Raw genomic sequence first — 26,685 nt, 5'->3', positions numbered from 1 at the left:
AATGCTTTCGCAAACTTCCGGGTGCAGAATTTTGATAAATCAGATGATTATTTTTTTTCAACATTTTAAGCAATATGAGCTATATAGTTAGGATTTTATTTTTATTTTAAATGTTCGAGAATAATAACTTTTGATTTTCTTAAATATATCTCTAATTACTACATGTATAATTAAAACAAATCTTCAATCTTGGTCAGAAAATTAATTTCTGAACTATACAAAGTAAACAAAGCAAACCATTTATTGTATACAGTGACCATGCACATTGTAATATTTCTTTTAAAAACTGCACCACACATTGCTTTAATGATTCTGTAAAAATCCTCTCAGCTGCAAAATGTTGATATCTGATCATCTTTGCTAGCCAAGGGATCATTCCACTCCCCATAAACCCTTGGCATATCTTATTACGAAAATTTCGTAAATGTTGTGGCGCCATCTAGTGATCAATTAGAGTTGCGCCCCTTGCATATTTACATTATTTAAGTTATCTGGTTAGACCATCGTTGAAGAACCATTGTACTCGAGCATTTGTGCCTCAATTTGTTAAAATCACCAAATGATTTATCAAAGACCACACAAAGTGTTTTTACAAGCGCCTGTTGAAACGCTGAGATTAATATTGGATCAGCTACTCGCAGCTGCAGCCAGCAGCCAATCATGAAACGGAGCTTGCCGCTGAGTAACCTTAATGGGATCTGCCAAGCATGCTTAAAGCTCAGATGCCTTTTTTATCCAAGGTTTTAGATCTCAAAGAACAAATCAAATCAAAATTAGCATATTTTCTCTGTCTTACTATAATTATTTTGGTATTCCTAATTATTATTATCCCAATAAATGAAAAAAAAAACTTTTGAACGGCAAAAATTAGCATTTTGTCTAGTATTATAACATAAAGTACATTGAGGCAAAAATATGACAAAAGAAATAAGAAATATAAGAAACCTGAACATACATAAGCTTTTACGCATTTTATGTCATCACATATCCGAAGAAAAAATTCGGAATGGTAGTTGCAGCTCTGTAGCTCCCGATTAGAAAATTTGGACGGACTATCTGGGAGCTACATTTCCTTACGTGTTAAAAAGTTGCAATTTACGGCGCATGATAAATCACTCTAGTTTTGACTGATAAATCTTACTTCCATTATGTATACTTTATTTTCCGAGGTTGGTTAGTGTGTTTAAGAGAGAGTCTAAGGCGAGTAAAGTCACGATATTAGTAGTAAACAATGCCTAACAATTTAATGGTAGAATTTTCAACGATATTTGTGTGAATTTAAGTTTAATAAATCCAAAACTAGCACATTGAATTACAAGTTTTTCTTTCGTACAAAACTGTAGCTCTCAAGTAGTCTATATGATTTATTCAAACCGGGAGGTACAGACCTAAAGTACATGGAATTGCACATGTACAAGAAAAACTTGTTTTTGGACATTGATTTAAGTGTCACGTGATTACTTCCAAAATAGTTACAGTTGGAAGAACGCACTTAGGAAAGAATCGGAATAATTCGTACATTCATCTAGTACGCTTTCTTGACTTTGAAACGGAAAGTAAAATGTTTTACTTTTAATACCATTATTAAATTTTGAGTACCAAAAATATGCTTGCCTTCACAAAATAGCGTTAACAAGGTCAAAATGATGCTTAAAAATGACAGAAAGTTTTTTTATTTGATAATATCTAAAGTGTGCTGAGCTAAGACAATTTTTTTAATTAGAAAAGCCAAAATTAATAAAAAAAAAATTCTTACAGCTTTTATAATTGAGTTATTTTGAATAACTTTTACAAACAGGTAAAAAAAACCTTTAGTTACTGCAAAATATGGAAATGTGTTCAGCGTTATTTATCTAGCTGTATTTGTTATTTTTTTCATTCTAAACGTTAAAAAAAGTCATGTTTTTTAGTAGACATTACATGTCGATTTTTGAGACTTGCCTTAAAAAGGGAAGTTGTGAGACATCCAAGGCGCAAAATTCTACTTAATGCTTACAAAAGTTGAGAGGGCCGGGGAAAGGGCCGAGGAGAGAATTTTTCTAAACAACAGTATAGAAGGATATGTTTTAACGCTTTAAAAGGTTCCAACAGCCATCTTATCAGCCTGATTATCAGTTTGTAATGCTACAAGCTGCTGTAAAAATTGGTATCACAATCTTGTATGATAACAGAGGTTCAAGCGAATACTTTTGAACAGTGATGACTTTAGGAACTCTTCTACTGTTTGTCTCTTCCTGTAATACTTCAAGAGTTCATGTTACAAAACTTTCCACAAATCAACTTAAAGGTATATGCGGCGTATTTTTCATGCTAAGAAATATTTGATTGATTTATTTAATTATTGAAAGGGACTTGGACACGATTTGACTTAAAATGTTCAAATTTTATTTTTCCATTTTCAATGTTTATACTGATGTATATAGAAGTTTTTAATGCTATGTCAACTTTGAAAGTCAAATATCAAGTTAAGCAAAATACAGAGTTCATAGTTCTTTGTTTTGTAAACAAAGCTCGAATATTGTCCTTTTTACATATGTGTTGTAATGGTGTAAGTTTCAATCAAATGTCTCTTTTTTTTTTTTATAATAGTATTTATTAAGATATTGATTTAGTTTAAATTGTTTTTTTAAGGTTCATGGTCATGATTTTGGTCAAAAATTATTTTTTCGATATTAATGTTTACAATGCTTTAGTAAGGCATTTTTAATAGGCAACAAAAATTTGAGTGCCATTTGATGAGTTATAAGCGAGTTACAGAGCTTACAATTCTTCGCAATGAAAACAAAGCGTTTGTTTACATTTCGAATGTTGAAGTGAAAATTCCAGTTTTAGACCTACATGTAAAATAAATGTGTAAATCGTTAGAAACTGTTTATTTATGCTTTAAATGAATAATAAGATAGACCAACCAGCTGTAAAAAGATTTTTTACTGGTATATTGAACCTATGTAAACAAAAACAGGGCACGAGCCTTGTTTACATGACGAAGAATTGTGAGCCCTGTATCTTGCTTAAAACTCAACGACTGGCACCAAAATTTCATTTGATCATTAGAAATGCATTTCTAAAGCATTGCAAATAATAAAAACAGAAAAATGAAATTTGACCAAAATCGTGACCATGACCCTTAAAATGTCTTTTTGTCTAAGAAATGGTAATTCTCTACATTACATTTTTTGTAAACAACTATAAGACTCGAGCTTTGTTTACATAACAACCAATTCTTACCTCTGTATCTCGCTTGTAACTGACTTTAACATTCAAGATTTTGGTCAATCATTTAAAATGCTCCAATAAATCATTTGTTCCATGTCTTTACTTTAAAAGTTATGAACCACAAGTGGATTTTCTTTTAGAGAAATTTTTTAATAAAGAATAAATAACACTCTCAGTACATGCATCCCTCAGAAGAGGGGGTATTCTGACTATTCACTCGTTTTACCGTGTCTTTGATGCTTAAATAGTGTTTTGTCTTTATTACACATAATAAGCAATTTATATCGTTCTACATTAATGAATACCGGATTAATAATGCGTCAGGTATCATCTGATATAAGAATTATCAAATTTAAGACATGAAAAAGCGTGATTCTAATTTGTAAACAAACTGTTCTTCCATCGTGTTTTCAATATTAGTTTTTTCTGCACTCATGCACAAAGGCGTTACAAATGGCCGATCACATTAATATTCATCAGACATGTAGCAAAGTTTAGAGACAAATAACTAAAGAGAGAACATGATTTATGGGCCTAGAATTTGTGAAACGTCTAATTATAAGAAGCATAATGTTTATTTTTACTTAAACTCATGTCAAAAATTTTACTCCAAATACGCCACATATACCTTTAAGTCTATGTATAACAAATAATACTTCAATAAATAATACGAAATGCGGCACTCCAAATGAAATGATTGAACTGTTTACTCTCAGCGCTTTTAGCCATCCCGGCTCTTCGGAAAGTTATACAAAATATAAAAAAAAATATGTAACACTTAATATTAAACAGCCTATAGGTTATTGCTTTTAAATACCGAAACTTGTTTTAAAAACCATGCATTAAAATGAAATGCATTTTCTGAAGTTCCTGGTTTTAAACGGGAATTCCCCTGCTTACGCACTATTTCAGAGAATTACAAAGAATAATGAATAGACAAGAACCTTTCTGGTTAACCCAGTTACCTACATTTTCTAACGATGATTGGATATTTCTATCAAAATATTTTATTTTGAGGATTAAACTTCGTCGGCCCAATCATATTTTGTTGACAAATATAAAAGAAAATTTTGATAAAGTAAAAGAAAGGTCCAAGCCGAATAATGTAATGCAGAAGGGTTCATGAAAAGCCCATGTATATATTATTTGATAAAAACAATAAGAATTTGAGTCAAAAACAGATATTTAACATTTCATACACACTGCATCAAAATTCAAATTCAACGTCCGTTTTAATCTACTTTAATCTGGGTTGTTTATCTTATGCTGAATCAAATTCGAATTTAAATATATCTTGTTCTCTAAATACAAATTACGTCATTAATATTGGTATAACATATCGTTTAAAGAAACACACCAAAAAACCCGATTTATCATAAAAGGTTTAAATGAATAATACAAATATTTCCTAGATCAAATGCAAACAGATTAAAACATTAATAATTGCTTTACAATTATAGAAGTTTAAACAAGAACTTCAAGATATGTGAGATAAATTATATAAGCAAACAAAGAAAACAAATAATCATTTCCATATGTAAATTAGGACATTTAAACTACTGGGCCAGAGTTTACAAATATCTATTTAACTGAATTTGAATAAATTTTATTTTAGATTTGTTGAATTTAAAGTTGCATTTTTACTTAGGTTATCAATTTGACAACAGTACAAACGCAGTGACAACGGTAGCAGCATTGTTTTACTTTTTACTAATTTTACTTTTACTTACATCTGATGTAAGATAATAACAATCATAAACATACATCACAATAACTTAAACAATACATTTTAAATGTATGCACCTGAAAACGAAAAAACTATAAGTATACACAATAATGTGAGCACAATTGTCATAACTAGAATAGCTATGAATCATGATGAGCTGAATAGACACGTACAAAAAGACAGATGAATGGAACAGTACATATAAAATGAAGGATCAAGTACTAAATATTTTGTTTGCCTCATTACACACATTACATACATGTATAATGATTAAAACTAATATATTTTCTTATGATAAAAATCAAGAGACAAAACTCCTTCACAAACAATGAGCAACAATAACAAAATTATAACCGATTAACAATTAACCTCAACTTACTTTAAAATTAGATTTAATTAACTGAATAAGTGAAAAATATGAAGATGTACATGCAATCGTGTACATATTTTCTTAAATAATTGAATTTTCTGATTACCCATTTGTATAAAGATTGAGAAACTGTGTTGAAATTTTCGTTGAGAAACGTTATAACATTTGAAATTGGATATGAGTACATGCAAGGTTATTTAGAACTTTTATCCATTTAAAAATATTATAAACTGATCGCGTAAGGTTCTATGCCTTTTCAGTATGAAAACAAGCAGTCGACGCAAAATTTTGCTTGGCATATTAAGCTAACGCATTCCGATCGAAAAAGAAACAACACCACAGTCGAGGGGTTGTAATTTATATAGTCTCTAATTAAGTATGAAAATGGTAGTCTATATGTTAATTAATATTGTTAACATTTTATCTTTGATAAACATTTTATGAATTAATTTTTTGTCAATGTCAAAATAATTTTTTTTACCAATTTTGCAAACAAACTTGCTGTCATGCATCTAATTCCCAATGCTGTTTTTCTGTAAAAAGTGTTAAATGTAGTATTTATAGCTTTACATTGTACATTCAATAGGTGCAAACACATACAAACACATACACACACATTACTGAGTACTTAACGTCATTTCCTTACAGTATTAAAACAAATACTTAAACCGACTGAGTATCACATTGATTTTGATTGTCACTGTAATAATGTAAAATAATCATTGCACAGCATGCAACACTTGCTTGGGTCATTGAATTATCTGGAAAGTGAAAAAGCGGACTACAGTCGAATCTTGCACAATTCTTTGTTTCCAATCAGCGGTACTAAAAGCTGTGATTAAACTAAAAGATAATAGATGCCAAAAGAGATATCTATGAAATGTTAACAGCATTAAGATACTGTAACAGATGTTGCTGAGAATATTTTCCCTTTATAAAATCGACACAAGCCATTAAGTTAAATGCTCCTCTAATTTTTTCATTATTTTAATACATGTATACAAGTTCAATTATGTTTATTCCTATGGACAAGTATTGCTTACACTTTCACATCTTTTAGTATGATCGTCCCAAACGAGGTGGCTATCTGAACAGTTTCGTTGATGTAATATCCGATTTGCGCAAGTGATGTAACCTTTACAAGTCCAACAGGACTGGTAGTCCCCATCACAAATGTTATAGCACTGATCTATACAGCCGTTAGTTGTACTGTTGTAGCAATGTCCTCCTGAATCTGTTCCAGATCCTAATCCAGATCCACCACCTGCAATACAATTGTCATACTGATAAGTTTCATTCATAACTTAGGAGTAACCGAATGATGAAAGTCGTTTCTCTCTCTTTCTCTCTCTCTCTCTCTCTCTCTCTCTCTCTTAATGATGTAGATGAAATATAATAATAAACTAAACTAACCTCTTTTTACTTGGCTATTCCAATAAGATGTGATGTTTCTTTCAAGTTCTTCAAATAACGTCAACAACATTGTTTTCATATCACGTATTTGCGCTTCAGTTTTATTACTATGAGAACTTGATTCATTACTAACTGTTTGTGAACCATTTCTTGCAGACACTATTACTTCTTTTAATGAATTATCAACCATCTTCAATGAGCGGGCGAGTGTCTTGTTAATTTCATCATTACCTAGAGAAAAAATGTTTAAACTTAACAACAGTATATATCAAATATTATATTATATAAATAGTGCCTGTTTGGGAGGGTAACAGTTGAAATTGACACCCCGAGAAAACCATTGTCAACCGACGCGAAGCGGAGGTTGACAATGGTTTTCGAGGGGTGTCAATTTCAACTGTTATCCTCCCAAACAGGCACTATTTATTTTGTTATACTGAATGTCTTTTTTAAAATTTTTAAGAAAATTTTACTGCTTTTATATAGGAATAACGTGAATTCTACAGCGAACCGTACGCGCATAATTTTCGCGCATGTAACATTTTTTAATGTTACCCGTTGCCAAGTGCGTTGCTAACGCTGAGGGTTATAGTAAATATTATTAACTGCGTCTTAACCAATCAGATTTCAGTATTTAACATGAAAGTATAACAAATAATTATATGTAATTTCGCTTATGCAGATTATGCATTGTTATTCATTAATAGAACGTTCGACTTCCTATTAATACACTTTGGTAATTCATGCGCTATGAACATGGATGTAAACGTCATCACATGTTTTAAATATATTTATTTTCGTAAGATTAAATGAAAGTTCAACTTTTTTCAGAACCAAGTTGATATGTACTTTTGAAAAATAATCATTAAATTATATCCACTCCTTAACAAAATATTTTTTTCTTTTCAAAGTTTCCGGCACTATATTTTTAGTCGCGTCAGCGAACTTAATTACATGTTAATATGACTGTTTCATGTATGGTTCCATACCTGACTTAGAGCGTATATAATGGCTTTACAGCGACGATACACATATATTTCATACAAATAAACATCAGTATAAATATAAATATTAGCATTGAATGCCTAATTTTTTTATTTTATGTCGTCGGCTCTATAACACTCATGCCAAGCGCGGTATTCAATTTGTCTGCATGGCTGGGTGTAATAGGACCGATGACATCCAAAAATAAGCATTCCATGCTTAAATAGTGCATAAAATATGAAAAATATTACTGTACAGATGTTAACCTTAATTAATGTTTTTAAGTAATTTAAAAAAAATTGAAATAAAAGTTCAAATTACTAAGAAACACGATCTCGGCGCTGGGAATGATAATGCAAGGCTTGAAAATTCAGTTTTGTTGCAACAAATCATTAAATCGAATCAATAGTTACTTTATATAAAATTATACCACAAAAAATTGAACTCAAAAGCAATAGAATACATCTTTGTTTAAAAAGAAATTGTTTTGTCATTATTAGAAATATTGATGTAATTGCTTAAATCTCAGATCGCTTGCAATTAACGCAGCATCATAAGTAAAAAGGAAATTATTTTGAGTTTCGAATTGTTGAACAAGTTGAATGATAAACTCTCACGTTTAAGGTAGAATATAATCGTGTTTTCATTCATATTCGAAGTTGATCAATGTGGATTTCGTTGGCATCTCTAAACCACTAATTAACATCATCAACAAGTAATAAAATGTAGTCTTTTTTCAATGAACACATTAGCAAATCCAAGAATTTAGATCCCAACGCATTTTAAGAAATTGACGAAAAAAATCCACAAAAATTGTTTACCTCTATACTCTGTCCCTAGTTTTTGCTTCCACAACTTTTCTCTTGATATTTCGATAATAATAAATACCTTTGTACTAAAACTTTTAATAATATGAAAAATGTCCATTAAAACGCCCCTCTACCGCTTCCGGTTTCAATACACATCCCAAAATAGAAAGTCTACGGGGATTTTACATTGCATCAGCCATTAATAAGCCCGGTTGATAACGTTTGAAAATTGCGCGAGGTGCCCCGAGTACTTCCGAATGGAGAGAGATGTAAACATCTCTCATTATAAATCTCCGTAAGAAATTTGTTTTCGTTCCTTTAAACTTTTATGAGTGAAAAGGGATAATTTGTCAATGAAGATATCTTGGATATTTTCCATTTCATCGATTTCAACTATACTTCTTTCACAGGTATGTGTATTTTTATTAAAAATCATCAAAAAGTGGTGGAAGCAATAACTTGGGACAGAGTATAATTTGATTCCCAGTAAGTTTTCGTATCACAATTTAGAAAATTTAGAAAACTTGTTTTTTTATTAATTGTAAAATGGAATATTTTTTCTTAAATTATTAAAAATTAACATTTCCTCACCCTGTAACATCTGTCTCTCCAAATCACTGGTGTTTACATTATTAAGAGTGGAAAGCGCAACTCCGAAAGAAATACCAAGAAAAATAGCGGTCCAGACGACGCACTTGCAAATTTTCTTTATGGAACAACCTTTATGCTTTAAAAAAAGAGAAAGTTTTTAACATTCAACCTGTGCTTCTTTTAAAAACGACCAAAATTATGTTTCAGTGTTTTACTTTAATTTATTAAGAAACAAGACTTACTTTTTGGATGGACTGATCAGTTTCCGTAGCTCTATGATTGCCATCAGGTGTTGCCTGAAACCAAAGCAAATATTTATGGTTTGAACATTTTCCTATGCATCGAGAACAACAAATCCAATTCACGTTGAACCTACAAATAAGTTCAACGCAACGCAGAGATCTCGTTTCATCAATTTACATGTAGAAATTTATTACAAGAACGAAAAGCAACATACATTTAACAAAACTTATTAATGATCACTTTGATAAACGTTACAATTCTATCATAAAATAAATATATAAACATACAAAATATACACTTTTTAACATTTTGTAACCGATATGACTTCTCAACGATTGAACAGAAAAAATTAAGGATTGAAATCAGATAGATGTGACGAAACCACAAAACTTGAATTTTGTATTTTTTAGCACGTGCTTCACAATAATTGCAACTTTTTTGCGACTTGGTTTTAATAATAGTCTTAAATAAAAATCAGTTAAAAAGTGCGGAATGACTATGGGGGGGAAAACCAGAGCCGTTCTAATGTCTGTGTCTCAATTGTTCTCACGATAGGCTGTACTCAATTGAAATCTACAGTTCATTTCGGCCTTCATATTGTTTTAATATTTGGCAATTCGAATAAAAATCCAGCAGAACATGTGAATGATATTTGAAAAAAAAAAATCCATACCTCTGTGTATCTGGGTGAACTTTGTGCACTCTGGACTTGTTCATAACTCTAAGACAAAAAATGATTATGCAGATAAACAATGGATCAGAAGGATAAAACTCTCAAACATGGAAATACATAAATCAATATTTTTTATTCATATAATTTATTTTTAAAAAACCGACCTGTCATTATAACCAACTGAGGAGCCAAAAAACTAATCACACATTTTTGTGAATTTTAAAACACTAGAAAGCATTTATACCGATATGTTTTATATAATGTAACCTACACACTTCTAAGTTTACATTTGTACTCCTAAAATACTTTGATACTTAACAGAAAATTTTGTAAAATATTTCATTTAAAATAATAATTCTTCAGAAAAAGATATACAGTAACTCATTTACATAACTTTTTATTGCCTTGTATTCATATTTTACAGTTCATTTTTTTTTCTAAAACTAGCAGAAGACAGCAGACAATTTCATTTATTTTTTTAAGATATGATCTAATAAAAAATTTAAAATCATTTGACTTCCTTTATAGTACATAAATTTTTCTGACAAAGACATAAAAGTCAAGTCTGATAGTATATATCTTTGATAGTTATCATAAGCTTAATTACCGATGAATTTGTGCTGTCGGAGCCCCTGGATATGTTAGATGAACGAAAACCTCCTATTCCAGGTACATTCTGTTGATATTCAAAGGATTTAAATATAAGCTTTTATACTTTTGTCTTTAATGAAATTGTTGAAAGTCAAGTTTTTAGTATTTTTACAGCTTTACTATTTTCATTTCTTTCTTTTTTGTTCGATATTAAAAAGGGGAAGTTGGAGTGTAATTATTACAAAATTATATAAGATTTTTAACTTAAAACTCTCGAGAAGCAACACAAATGTGGTAACTCCTACCCGTGCATTGTCATAGAAGACACACTGTCCTCGTCTATTGTACTGTGACTGCAAATCAAGGGAAACTTTTTTATTTCTTTACATCTCAATATAATAACACTTCACGTGGTGTGTAAAAAATGCTACATTTTATAAGCTTCTGGTGAATAAACACATCTTCGTATTGCCGTTAAATAAAATTGTGTTTCATATTAATCTTTTTTTTTACTTTCGGTGAATATGTTGCAGGTAAGTATTTCAATATAGCAATTCAGTCCAAAAATATTGCAATTTTTTAACTATATAATTTGATGAATATCATACTAGCAGTAATAATTTCAAACAATTACTTTTTTACTACAATAAAGTGTGCTTATTTAACTTAGGACCAATTGTATATTAACACATTAATAACTGGTACATGGACTCCGTTTAAAATCTGAATACTTACTATGACTCCAACAGTCCCTCTAACATTTGGCTGTTGTTGATCTAAGGGCGATAATGGTGGTATCTAAAATTAGTTTTGATATCTACTTACAGTTATAAGATATGTTAAATGTACATTAATTTTACATTAACTCCTTTGTAAATTTCTAATCGCAGTATGGACTTGTGTTGTAATGAGTTTTATTGGCATTTTTTAATGTGTATTTATAGTTATAATAATTTTAAGATTTACTCTAATTTTGCTTTAAAGGTTTTATAAAATGTAACCTAGATAATACTTACCGGTTGTTCTCGAAAGGTTCTGTGGTTCTATAATATATAATTGTGCATATGCATATGTGGTCAATATTTGCTGAATTGAATTTAAATTTATTAAAAGGACATTCCAGGTTTTTTGGTTGCAAAAAGATGTTTTTAATAGAAGAGTTAACCTACTAAGCGATATCCTCGGGGAATGTACCAGTCTGTGGATTGTGGAATTCCAGGTGCCTTAAACAAACAAGAACAGGTACTTTATCAAAACAATAAAAATTGGCTTATATCTTATACGATAATTTTACTATCATTTTAGAATTGGGGTGAGTTATCGTATTATTTTCTCTTGCTTGTTTATCAATGATGTGACAACAATAAATCAAAGTCTCAAGCACTCTTTAAGCATTACCTCATTCTCGTTAGTATCGTCTTCATAATCTATTTCAGGTTCTTGAACACCCTGAAAACTGCTGTACGATGAACCCTACCGCAAGGAAAATAAGTTTTAAAAGATAATTCAAAATTTAAAATGAATATAAATTCAACTATTATACAATTGATAAAAATACAGAAGAGGGTCTAAATCGAATTGTACAATTAAATTACAGCGGTAGAGAAGTAAATTAAAGATACTTATGAAGAAAAAATCATTTGTACTGCTTTATTCATAATCTTTAAAGTAAATATTACAATGACTGTCCTCTATTCCGACATGTTTATGACAATTTCACTTATTTACGATCCCTACCCTGGGGTCTGGAATTTACATTCTGTTTTATGTTCTCTCTGAATATGCAACAAATTTCAATTCAGTTTCAGTAGAAATAAAGAAGAAAATATAATATGCATTAACATTATATTACCATTTGGTCTCGCCCCCCAACCCCACTGGTAATAAAATTTACAGCTTTGATGGAGCTTGGTTTCAATTTGCATAAAAAGTTATATGTAAATAGTGAATCTAAATTAAAATTTATCATGAATAAAATGATTTTAAATGTATGTCGATTATTTGAAAATTAAACACGCGTTTTTTTTTATATAAAAAAAACAGTATTAACTAATATAACGAGCGACTGCAAAATGCATACAAACAACATGATATGTATAATGGCACGGTCTTGCGTTAAGCGTCTTATTGAAATTGTCCGTGATCATTGATGTAATGGAATATAATTACCGAATTGTTCGACCCGTCAGAACCAGCAGAATTCCCAGAGACTCTTCGGTGCGTGTCTTGAATGTGCTGTTGATTCTATTAGTGATAAAATAGAAGCACACTGTTATATGAAATATCTTCAAGTCACAACAATACTTTCTCTTAAATAAATTAAAACTGCTATCTTTTTAAGATATGTTGTTCATGTAAATAGTCTACAACATGTAACATAGAATTAATTAATTGATAGTTTTACCCATTTATTTATTTTAAAAAGAGAGAGTAAATAAGATTTTTTCAGCAACAATAAAAATGTATAGAAAATGACAAGCGTTAACAATTCAAAATGTTACAAATCGACTCCACATACATTGTGTAAATTTTTTGTCGCATATATTTCCTTACACATATTGGATTTTGTAAAAATTCTTCTATTACTTCAAACTGAGATCATGATCGAATTCAGTTCCTTTACCCACCTAAATGGAACTAGAGTATTTATTTATAACATACACAGAGAAAGTGTTTTGCCATTGGTGATTGCGATCGTATAAAAACTATGATTTAAATGAATGCAATGTACTTGAAGCGATCTGATATGAAATTATATTCAATACACTGAATCTTATAAAATTACCCTATTCTCTTCTTTCATTAGAAATGAATATAATAATTTGTCTATTGATCGACGGATCAAAGGAAAAACTGACCGAAAAACTTCATCAAAGCGCGTAGAGCATTAATGGCAAATTTCGTTTCTTATCATTTAATAAAACATTTTCAAATTATAAAATGTGAAGTTCCATGAACAAAAATGTAAAAAATTTAAACGAAGCGGGGCGTATGAATACAAAACAACAACAGCAACAATATTCAAAATGGATGCGCATTCAGCTGATGCAGAGCTATTGAGCTGACTTTAATGGATTAAACACAAGTGGATAGTTCAAAATCTAAACCGACTGAATTGAAAACGAAAGGGAAATACATGCGATTGCGTGTGATGTTATTCATTTTGCAGCATGATTCGTTAAAACTGGTTTTAATGCTAGTTTGATCGCTGGAATGCACCTGGGCATAACCATGCAAGGAGACGTGATCGTGGACGGAAAAAATTGGATATGTCGACAAATAATATTGTGTATGCGCGACTTTTGTAAATGTTATGGTAACTAGATAGTCAGTGAGGTACTGATCATCTGCCGCTTGGAATACGCCGAAGGAGTTGATGCACTACTTATAGCTTTGCTTTAAGATGCTTATTTTGATGACCGATCATGTACGTGTGTTCGTTACCAAATTTGAACAGCAGTGTTACCGCGAAAGTGTATGTGCCTATATGTTCGTTATGATTTATTCCTGTAGTTGGAATAGCCAGCCTCTCCGTGTTGGTGTTGATCGTTGATCCCAAGCAGACGAAATAGTGAGAAGACGCTTTATTTTCTATTTAGTGAATTAAATAATTCGTATTGTTTATTTTTGAATGTAGAACTTTCAATTTTTCATATTCAATAAGTTGTATTTTGTTTGCTTACAATTAAACAGACACAACTTTACATTTGTTGCCAGTGTTTATCTTGGAAATTCCAGTTTTTAAAAAAGTGTTAAATCAGAACAGAGGAGAAAAGTAGATCCAGTAAATTTTATTGATGCAGGTTTCAAATAAATTTTTCGACCATACAGGAACGCCAATATCGTATCAAACTAATAGATATTAAATGGTTCAAATTTCACTAAACTCTATTTGGAATGTCATTGGATAAAACAAAGATTAGAGAAAAAAGTAACAGCCCTGATACTTAAATCTGCAAAGCATACAGACTCGCGGTTTATTCAAGTGCACTCATTGCTAAGAACTGTTGCCTCCATTATTACAATATGAAGTTCTGATCTAAAGAACAGAAATATTTTGAAACACAAGGGCCTAAGATAGAAAAATGTCATCTGTGGAAAGGTCGAAATTGGATAAATTACTTGTTATTTAAAGGGGCATGGTCACGATTTTGGTCAAAAATTATTCTTCCGATTTTAATGTTTACAATGCTTCAGAAAGGCTTTTTAAATAGGTAGCCAAAATTTGAGTGTCATTCGTTGATTTATAAGCAAGTTACAGAGCTTGCATATTCTTTCCTACGTAAACAAAGCTTTTGTTTACATTTTGAATGTTGAAGTGAAAATACCAATTTTAGACCTGAAATGAATGCGTTAAACGTTAGGAACTGTTTATTTATGCTTAAAATGAATACGAAGATAGACAAATAAGCTTGAAAAGATTTTTTACTGGTATATTGAACCTATGTAAACAAACAATGGGCACGAGCCTTGTTTATGACAAAGAATTGTGAGCTCTGTATTTTGCTTATAACTTTACAGCTGACTCTCAAATTTCATTTGATCATTAGAAATATTGTCCTAATGCATTGTAAATAATGAAAACAGGAAAACAGAATTTGACCTAAATCGTGACCATGCCCCTTTAAAGAGTTAAGCAGGAAAATTATCAACTATTTTCTGTTTAAATCTGCATGGTCGACTTTTTCGCTGTTACAGTATCAAATAATTTTCGAAAAAAAACAATTATCTTAAAAAGTTATTGACTTTTACATTTTTACACCAGCAGAATCTGTCTCCTTTCAAAGTTATAAATATTCAAAGTAAATAAATAATTTCTATATGGGCATACAAAGAAACCAAATCTAACTGCATCATATGAATGTTTAGAAAGGGGAACCGTTTGGTTTCGTCCCCCAAATATGTATCGACGGTAATCAAAGTACTCTTTAGAAATATTAGTGAACAAAATGAAAACAGGTTTATTTCTGATTTGCCAAAACATTATAAGCTTTATATATAGCGATGCTTTAGTCGTGATACTATCGTGGCTGCCTCGACATCGGTGGCAAATTTTGTCATGAGGCGAAATAACGAGTACCTCTTGATGTCCTTTGTTTTTTAAGAAATTTTGTACATCATTTTATTCAATAAAATATAGTTTAATTGACTGGCAAAACTACATGAATATCTTTTATTATGCACATACACAGCATAACCATCGTATAAAAAGGTTCACAAAATTTGATGTAATATCGGACCAAGCAACTTTACTTAAACCCTTATGTAGTCAAAAGATTCCACATAAAGAAACATTATTCTGTAAATAACGCATTAATTTACAGTTACCTCGTACTGAATATGTAAAATTGTAAAATTGAATTTCTGAATAATTTATAAAAACGTCCAACTTATTCAACATTACGTTTTCTGATTACGTCTTTGATTTAAGCACGGTGTACAGGAAGTAGATTATTCCATATGCAATAAATATATTGAATGAACTTAGTCAAAGTCGTCATACACGTCAGATTCTCTTAATGAAAGCTGTAGTATTTTAAAAATTGACTTATTTTATTATTAACTTCCTGGTTTATATTCAAAAATGATGTCCGGGTCACACTAAAAAATCTTTTTAAATAGAGTTGAATTGGGATAAATGGTGTAACAAAAATCAGGTTCATTCCTTTTGAAATGCACCATTAAAGTCTTCCCTTTGTCTTAACAATTTTAGAATTTTAGCTGCAAACCAAAGATAAACGCCTTCGTCCATTTCTCGTTAATTCATATGACATTGGAAAACCCATTCTATAGTTCAAGCAGCTGTATCAAACTATAGGATTGAACATCGTCCTACCTAATTGTTGTCAGTCGAAATGAAGACCCTATCTTTAAAGAAAATAGCTTTTATCTTATAAAAAAAACCCGGAAAAATGACTCCAGAATGGAATTTCCCCACAGAAATCACATTCATAAGTCAGCTTTCCAAGAGGGACTCAGCTCTTTTGTCAGTTGAAATCCATCAATATAACACTGGTACCGATAATATCAAGCATACAAAGTGAAACGATCTGAACGGACCTGAAAATAATTATGGGGAAAAATATTTAGGTCATAGTTTCTTAAAGAATTTTAAAGTACTAGGATCCTTCCTCTTTTGGGGCCAGATTAGAAATGTTGGAACGTGATCGACTCTGCAAAAGTCCTTGAAATAGGGGATTACAATAACATTTGACGACCTTGAAAAGAAATTGCTTGAATCATATTATCAAAACTCATAGGATATTTCTATTTTTATGAACAAAAAAGTAATTGTAATATATATAACAAAACAAATTACACATGAATCTCAGTGTCTTGATTTTATAAAATGACTTGAAGTGTATTCAAGTAATCCTTTTTTAAGATATGTAAAAACATCCTATTCCTTGAAAATACATTAGTGAACACGGTCTTACCCCCTCCCCCTTTCCTCCCTGATCCCCTATATCCATCTTTCAAATAAACAAAAATAGAAGATTGTGATTTCTACTTAGGAAACCTCCCTCTTACCATGTTGTCTAAATGTTCCCATGAAATGAGACCATGGCTTTGCGAAGACATTTAAATATCTATTGAGGAGGCCCATATGTTTGGCTAGTTGTTCCATGCGTAACTGAATATGTTAGGTCTTTTGGAAAATCCTTTAAAAATGATATATATTTATTTTTAATTTACACGTAACATATGATCAAATATTTCTGTTCAGATTTGAAAATAAAATCAAAGCAAAAAAATCTATTTATTTACATGTTCTAAGTGATCTAAGACAATCAAACATTTTTTATACTAAAATACTTTTCTGCAGCATTCATTATTTCTTAAATCAAAATAAGATAATTATAATAAATAATGGATAAAAAAACTACAAGTATAGCCCTAAGTTTTCAGTGAATAGAACAATAAAGAAATATCGAAAAAGCCTTTTTTACTAAGCGCTCCTAATCAATTTTTGACAGTATATCCATATGGCAGAAATGTAGATAGCTCAAAAATACTGTTTTTGTAATTGTCGGGGTATTGTTTGTGTTTTAAATTGAGCTAATGAGTAATACATATTCCGTTTACGTAGAAGATACTGCAAATATGTTGAAATTCGCTATCATACAAATCATCAAAAATATACTCCATTCAAGAATTTTAAATATATAAGAAACAATATATAAAATATAAACAACCAGGACCGTCTGTTTTAAGTATGGATAAAGTATGAATAGTTAATTTAAAAGCAAGAAAACAAATTCCAAAACAAGACAGTCTGAATGGGTTGTGTTTGATTTTTAAAAGATAAATTACGTTGCGTACATAAGTAACTAATAATTCATTTATCATACTTTCCGAGATTTCGAGGTTTTAAACACAATTTAATGTTTGAAGGTTAAAATTCAAACTTTGCAGTAGAACTATTCTAATAGAAAAGGGAATCTTTGTGACGTAATAGAATAACAAAAGTTTGATAAAAAAAAAATCTGTGTCGGGGATAAAAGAACGGCTATAAAGGAAATCAGATATCACAATTATGCATTTCAATAGCGATTAAAAGGTGTTTCGTTTCTAGGTGGTTTGTTTATTTTTCCTTCCTGGTACTTTTTCACCCAGAACCTCTTTTCAACTGCAATTTTTTAAAAGAAAACTTTCGTCGATCTTCATGCAATTTTAAAGATTTTTTCTTTTCTATTAGATTTCACTTGAAAAAAAAACCCAATCAATTCGTCGTGTGTCATCTGACAGTCAAATATTTTCGACTGCTTCCTAAATTTGTATTCCATTTGACAATTTATAATTACTAATTCAAACCAAGAAGACAATTATGCTGCTATGACAAATAGAGTATAAAAATACTTGAATATTAGTACACATATCTGATGATAGCTCGTTCACTTGGCAAGTATTTACATATACATTGAAGTAATAACACTGTTGCGGATAATAATGCTAGTGCCAAGGTGGCATTTTGCATCTGCTTCAGATGCAGTTTCGTAAATATTCATTCATACCAAATGATGGACAATTGTCTAGAGAGTATATAACCACTTTTGTTTTAGTATGCCTTACAGAAGAGATATTTAACTTTAATTAAGAATTAGTACCCTGTAGGAAAATAATAATTCCCATTAGAGAAATAATTTTCCTACAGGAAATATTGAGAATCCTGTAGGAATTATATTTTCTATTGAAAGAAAGTATTTCCAGTCGGTATTTGATTCAGACAGGTAGTTTTCCTGTAGGATATTAAGATTTCCCATCGGATTTTACAATCCTATAGGAGTTTTGTTCAAATCCTATCAGAATTTAAATTCCCCAACGAAGTTCTTTTATTCCGGTAGGAAATTTCAAACATCCTAAAGTAAAATTCTTTCTCCAATGGAAAATATTATTTTCCTGTAAAAATTATTTTATTATGGTAAAATTATACCTTGACAGGTGAGATGCATTAAAAACAAAGTTGAGTTGGTTGTTTACTCCTTTAGCAATGGTCTATTAAATGGCATTTTAGAATTAGAATGAGATTTTGTCGATATATGCAGCTTAGACAGAAGCAAATCTGCCATCTTGTTACTTTCATTATTATCTGGCACAGTGTTTAATTTTCATTTATGCCATCAAAGGGGATATACCTTTGTTTATGTATCCAGAAATGTTCTTTATTCGTGCTCACCAATTTTTAGTCACTTCGAGTCGTAATCGGTAAGAACTACCACCATTCTCTCCTATTTGTGGCTAATTACGTTGATCAAGTACTATAATTGTCTATATTTACATTTTCCAGTGTCTTTGGCTGTGATAACACTACATATCGATTTTGTACTATAAAACCCATAATACAAATGACGCCAAATTGAGGCGCCAGCGGGGTTTGCTTATTTATATTTTTATATTTAATCGTACGATGGCTGCTTAAAATTATATAAATATAAGTAATAAGGAATCATTCTTTTAATGTTATGAGGTGATAATTTCGGTCGGGGTGTGATCAAATCAATCATAAAGCCCTTCGGGCCTTATTGGATTTGATCACGCCCCGACCGAAATTATCGATATCACCTCATAATACTCAAAGAATGATTCCTTATTCCTTATTAACTTTGATAGTAGAACGATGGTTACTGGTGAGTCTGTGGAAATCACTTGTTTAGCCTACTTATTCATTATGAGTAAAATTTGGATTATATTAATGAATATATTATTATAATGCAAATTTTGTTTGAATTAAGATATATATTTCAAGACTGAAACCTATATTATTTATTATATATATACAGTTGTCACTGGGGCATAATTCTGCATGTTCGTGCATTGATAAAATTATAGTCTGTCTCAAAGGGTTCTTTCTTTCAAACCGTTCCCTATATGATCAGGTTAATTAATGCTGCTAAAAATAAAAACACGGGGAATTTCCATAGCAAACATGAAACTATCCAAATAATAAAGTTGAAAAATTGTACAATGTATTCGAGGACTTCCAGATTGTTCGTGAAAAAATACAGGTATATTGATTATATATATATATTCTTCCTGTTTATCTGTGTGAGATTCTTAAATAAGGACAAAGTTTGAGGAATTTTGGCTGGATTGAATCATTGTACCGACATTGGCCCCACATTTAAACTATGAAACTACCGATAATGGGCCAACATCACACCAATGTGTTGGTGCAATGTTGTGCCGATGATCAAAATAACATTAGACCGATGTTATTTTCCGACATTGGGCCAACATAAATGATAAAATCGTACCAACGCTGGGCCAATATAAGCTTGTTATCTGGGAGAGGACTACCACATCAGGAAGGAACCGTGGTATTCAGTGTACTCCCAGTGAGGTACAGGACAAAAAAAAGGATTGTGACTTGATAAAACAAATCAAGACCACTGTCCTATGACCAGTCACAATTTGTGATGGGCTCATCAGAGAAGTTAAGTCCTTCGTCTCCCTGGGGTTGTGTTGGACAGACAGAGTGGCACAGACCGTGATGTGAAGTCAAGAAACGGCAAGAAAACAGCTTGATAAAATCTGGGCATCTAAGATTAGCTTAATTACTTTGAAATCCCTCTTACTGTATGGAGCAATAACATTGAAAACGACCATAATTACCCTGCAGAAGATTAAAACATTTTACAACACCTGTCTCATTCATGCGCATCTGCAACATCCGATGGCCTGGAAGGGTCACGAATTAGGAGCTATGAAATAGAGCATGGCAACCATCACTACACATGACTCAATCGGAGGAAGTAGGTTAGATTAAATCACCTTAAGAAAGCCAATATCCAGCATCACATACAAATTACAGACTAGAACACGCAGAGAGAGAGAGAGAGAGAGAGAGAGAGAGAGAGAGAGAGAGATGGGGCGTCGGCAGGATACTGTGGTAAAATTTAAGGCGCGACATGACCTTGAACGACACTGCAAAAGCAGCTCAGAACCTTGTGTGCTGAAGGACTGTCATTGATGGCCTATGTGCCGAACGGAACGACAGGTCTAAGTACTTTTTACTGATATTGAGTAAATGATACGCTTTTGCTTTTTATCTACCGGTATTTATATCATTTTATATACGTGACGAAAAAGCGGGAATAGCCTTAAATCATATCAATTCAATTCAATTTATTCTCTCAAACCATTATCATACAATGGTAAATGAGGTACAATAACATATTTGCATTAAGGTATCCGATCCATAATAGTTTCAGATTCAATGAATCTGGGTGCATAACATATAATTATGGGCTTAAAATACTTAGTTTACTTGGACACAATTTTCCTATTTAAGTATTAATATGTAAGTGTGGAATGTGTCCTAATTAATGACCTTTTCCTTTTTTGAAGAGTTGTCCCCCTTTGTTTTTATTCTATAAAAATTAATTCTAAAAAAAAATCTACGTGGTATAAAATTTATTTTCAACAGTTTTTGTATTCTTAATGATAAAATACATCTTTCCACCAAATCATTTTTTGATATTCCTAGTAATCACTTTTTTATCTTTAAAAATGTGCTTGTCTCCATAGACCTTAATGCAATCTTCATTAATTAATTACTGCTTAGTTGATAATATTTTTAGAAATTTCTCTCGGTAAATCTTTTTATACTCTTAAATACTTTAAATAAATATCAAAGTATTAAATACATGATGGATATTCAAGGTTGGAAAAATTTGATTCAATATGGATCGGATACCTTAAATTGTGATGTCAAGGGTCTAATAAATCATATATAAATTATAATACAACACAGTATTACATGTGTTAGTAAGATCATAAACACTTGTTTAAACATCCTATTGCAGGCGTAACTAATCATAGAATATTGTAAAACAAAAGAGCTACATATAATTACAGATAATGGGTTCTCAAAATGCTTTTGAAAATAAACTTTAATTCAAATTTCATGAAAAGAATTAAACAGTTTTACGTTTTGCAAGTTCTGACAGAGGAAAAACATTCTGGCTTGAATGGCAAGAACTAATCGCCCACTGCCTTGGATTTAAAAATAAAACCATGTCATGTTAAATACAAGGGGATTTTTCAAACGATTCCAAATATTTGACTTCATTATTTAATTAAGTTCGAATGAAGCTAGATGGTTTGGTCGACCTTTACCTCATTTAGTCATTTATTTCAAAATCTTTCTAATCGATTGTCTATCCATTATTGATCTACCAGTCTATCTATCTGGGCTTTTTTCTTTGTACATTGTAGTAATTTTCTCATATTTTTGAAAAGACTTTACCAATATAAAAGGCTGAATATAAGCATTATTTAAGTGTGAATGCAAAAAAAAAAAATGATAAGGTAAGTGATTTTTTTTAATTTTAATATAGTATATCAAATGCAAATAAAAACTCCTTTTACAAAAAAATGTAAAGCATAATTCATTTTTGTTCAATTTCACGAACTGATATAAATAATGCAAAGCAAAATTCAAATAACCTACTTGAAATTTAAACACACTAAATCACAGACGAGTATTCACATTCGATTTAGATCTATTGCTGTTTAATGTGATACGATGCAGGTATTGTTAAAGAAAATTCTCTAAACATTATACCTCGATGCATGAAAATGGATCCTGTACAAATACTAGTAAATCAAACCTTTAAAAAAATGCATACAATTACATTCTCGTAAATAAAGCAAAACCCACGAGGCTTAACAAAGCATTAAAATATTTTAAAAGATCTTATCTTTGAGAATCTGAATGGCGCTTGCGTAATTCTTACAGAATGTAATTGAAGCTTTCTTTTGTTGAAACGCTTTGGTTGAATGCTTACGGAAACTTCCGGGTGCAAAACATTTTGCAGAGTCAGATAATTTCTCTCAATATTTGAAGAGCTGTATTTTGAAGGATATTTTGTTTATTTTAATTCTAAGTTTTACAAAAAAAACCTTTTTTATAAATGTGATTAAAACAAGTTTTATTTCTATATCAGAAAATGGAATACATTTATAAAACAAATTTTTAGTACAGGGCGAAAATTATGAAATGTTTCTTAAAACTGGGCCTCAAATAGCAAAATTTTTACTAACAGGTGTTTGTAAATCGTAAATCATGTTTGTTTTTTATTTTAGTAGAAAATTACAATTTTACAATCAAAAATAATTTCAAAGAGATGTTGCTCACATTGCTTAGTTGATTCTGTCAACAGGGGTTTTTAGCTACAAGATTTTGATATCTGGTTGAATTCATCTATTTTAAATTTTTCTGCAGATTTAGGGTCCCGAGGATTTTGTCTTAGTATATATTCGATAACACTCTTTTTCCTTGAGTCATGATATCAAATCTTAATTTGAAAAACGACAAATTCTATTTTTTAAATAAGTAAATAAACCACCACGCGTGGACCAAGGATTTTGAGACAAAAGAGGTGGGTCCGAGTGAGAATATTTTTTTTATTTTTGGGGTTGGGGTCTTACGTGTAGGTATATTTTGATAAATGTTTTGAGCCATATTTCAGGATTCACTACCCCACACACAACATTAGATCCGCGCATAATCTACGAGTCTATATGTCTTCGGAACAAAGAAACGAGAATAATTTCTATCGAATGACAGGCCAGTTGTTATCGTCATGTAGTATGGGGGCAAACGGGGAAAATAAACTGTATACTCACATGAAAACAGACCAAAACCTAGCTTTTACAATGCCATCATTTGATTGAATGATATTTACATCATTCAAAACTTTTAGTCGATAGCAATACTAATACCAGCAACTGACCCTGTGATAGACGGATGGGTTAATCTCTATTCAATTAAACAAATACATGTTCATTAGTGTATTCAAATTGTTGACCTGTGAAAATCAAGAAGTATGAAGAATACAAAAGTAAACTGAAACTAAGCAAAAATATAAGGATTGCATATTACATTAATGTTTTTTGTATTATTTTGTGTTCAGTGTGTAAAATCATTTGTAAACATTTCTAATTCAAAAATTCAATAAATATCAGGGAAAAAAAGATGAAAAATAAAGATGTATATGAAATTTATAATAATAACAATAATAATAGCATACCATTCCGTTTCAGTTGATAAACGTGCATATGTTTCAATATTGCCAGACAAGATGAGATGTTAAACTCTGAGTTAGAACTGCATGCCTGTGTAAAGGAGTTGTTTTTTCCAATCCAAAGGTTTTAAATGTTTTTTTCCAATCCAAATGTTTTAAATTCTCAAAGACATTGCAGTATCACATTAAGCATTTCTTTCTTTTTTAAAGTTTTCAAACTAGTCATTTTGGGTATTCCGAATGACTCCTGTGAAAATTTTTTTTCAGATATTTGAGATTATTGCTAAATCTTTGCACATGTTAACGAAACGGAAGTAATTGATACCATCCAATATCCATTTGAAATTGGCAATTATTAATTAAGTTCAATACATGTAGATATAAAGTTTTAGAAGAAACAACTCGTTTCCTGTGTGAGAGTACCCTCTTACCCTATCCACTATCACACAAATGTTAAAATATATTTCATAGTTCACATCAACGTTTTGTCTTAACATCGACAAAGCATGACATATTCCTACAATATACTCGATCTGTACCAGATTACCGATTCCGTGACTTTTTGCTTCACATTTTGAAATATTTAAAAATATCTTTATGCCTAAACTTCAATAATACTATAGTTTTCTCCTTTTAAACTAATCCTCATTCATGTCAGGTTAGAAGACGATACAAAAATCTCTTAAAACTGGAAAAGTATGTCCCGAGCACTTCCCAATGTATCAAAGATGCCAGGAGTTTTCCACCATAAATACTGTAGACGTATTTTTTTCCACGGGGTCATAATTCCGCGGAATCACAATATCAATTTAATCTGCGGGTAAAAATTTACGCGGATTATTTGAATGAAAAAAAATCATTTGAATAGATATTAAATTTGGTTCTGAGCGATTTTCATTACCTAGAATTTGTCCAACTTTGGACTTAAATTGTAAGAACTGTTCACACTGTGAACAGTAATTATCGGTTGTGCACTGGTCGGTAGTAACATCTTGACGCTGGCTAAAATCGTCTTGTGAAACACCACATCTTCAATTAATAGTAACTGTCAATTTATGGGTTCACATGTAGTTTAAATTATGAGTTGATCAGTTTTATCACTTAAAAGTCACAACACAAAGGGATCTAAACATTGCAGTAAAAACACGGGTCTTAGCGTGTAGTTAATTGGGTCATTGAAAGACACACCCGCTTGGGGCTATTTGTCGTCTGACACGTGCTGTTATCTCAAGCTGGGAGAAGTTTAAATTCCATGCAAGTAAATTTACAGAAAATTCAAATCTTTAGGAGATTAAATTATTGATTAAGTGAATTCTCAATACAAATTTGTTTGACAGTTTGCATAGATAAAAACGATATACGTATATGCAAGTGTTACATGTATAGAATGTAGTAACTTCCAATTATCCTTATTCATGTAATGCAATTTTAAAATTTCATTCCAAAATGCACTTTAAGTACACTGGGAAAAAATTCCGCGGAAAATGTGTGCCCGCGTTCATAGTGTAAATTAATACCACGCGGCCAAAAGTACGTCTACAGTATCTATATTTCGAATCTTCTTCAATATGGTTATTTTTCCGTGAACAAAGAGGGCACCTATACATGTCAAATGGGAAATAATTGACGGCTTCCTTAGTTCAATGGAGTGGTGTTCTTGTGTTTCTTCATCACAATATAGTCTGGTTCTCGCATCCGCCATTTACTTCGTTTTTTAGGTTCTTATTGGGAAAGCGCTAATAGAGATTTACTGGATTTGGAACACTAGCTATACTTTTGTCTGGTATCTCGGATATAGTCGTTCTCTTTATTTAGCCCTCTAGTTTGGTTATGCTCCACGATAAAATTGAGCAGGAAGATTTTTTATGCACTTTTAACGCAAAGCTAACTTATCTAAAATAATTTACCTTCCAAATTCCCTTTGATGTTCTGCATTTTTCAAATTAATGTGATTACCTAAATCAAGCTCATTTTCAATCAGCACTTTACGTACAGTGGGTATTTTTAATTCCCATATCTTATCTATCCCTTTTCATGCATTTTCAAGCCTTATGTCATACATTGTGAAAACTAAACTTTGGATAAATCCAACTAAAATTATTTTGTGTTGTCTTGCAATTGACGAGATGTTCCGACACTGTAACAGTCAATTCAGACGAGTTTTCAGTAGTCATACGCTATTCGACTGCATTCACGTTAATCCATCACCCATATTTACATTATTCTTTGTCTCCACTTGTAATAACACTACGTATCGATTTTGTAATATTCAGTTCAATAAATTCAAATGACATATGACGGGGGTGCACGTGTGGTTTGCTTATTCATATTCAAATATTAAATCGTACAATTGCTAAAAATTATATAAATTAGAGTAAAAGGAATCATTCTTTGAATATTTTAAGTTGATAATTTTGGTCTGGGCAGGATCAAACCCATCAAAAAAGCCATCGGGCTTTATTGAATGTGATCACGCCCCGACCAACATTATCAATTCATAATACTCAAAGAATGATATTCTCTCTCTCTCTCTCTCTCTC

At 31.0% G+C, this 26,685-nt stretch overlaps 1 protein-coding gene across 1 annotated transcript; it reads right to left on the bottom strand.

The window, feature by feature from the left end:
* Window positions 1–3,593: 3,593 nt before the first annotated feature.
* LOC128176472 (uncharacterized) lies at window positions 3,594–26,548 on the bottom strand. Its single transcript, XM_052842893.1, has 14 exons — window positions 24,152–26,548; window positions 17,148–17,278; window positions 12,786–12,860; window positions 12,015–12,089; window positions 11,786–11,839; window positions 11,633–11,659; window positions 11,352–11,414; window positions 10,922–10,969; window positions 10,633–10,701; window positions 10,026–10,073; window positions 9,352–9,405; window positions 9,110–9,245; window positions 6,726–6,956; window positions 3,594–6,576 (listed from the first exon to the last, which is right to left on the bottom strand). Exons 2-14 carry the CDS (start codon window positions 17,196–17,198, stop codon window positions 6,335–6,337), a joined length of 1,173 nt encoding a protein of 390 aa, XP_052698853.1. The 5' UTR covers window positions 17,199–17,278; window positions 24,152–26,548; the 3' UTR covers window positions 3,594–6,334.
* Window positions 26,549–26,685: the final 137 nt, after the last annotated feature.

Source organism: Crassostrea angulata, chromosome 1 (assembly GCF_025612915.1).
Source record: "Crassostrea angulata isolate pt1a10 chromosome 1, ASM2561291v2, whole genome shotgun sequence".
Classification (NCBI taxonomy): Eukaryota; Metazoa; Mollusca; class Bivalvia; order Ostreida; family Ostreidae; genus Magallana; species Magallana angulata.
The sequence above is the reverse complement of the archived record's forward strand: the minus strand, read 5'-3'. Positions and strand labels throughout refer to the sequence as shown.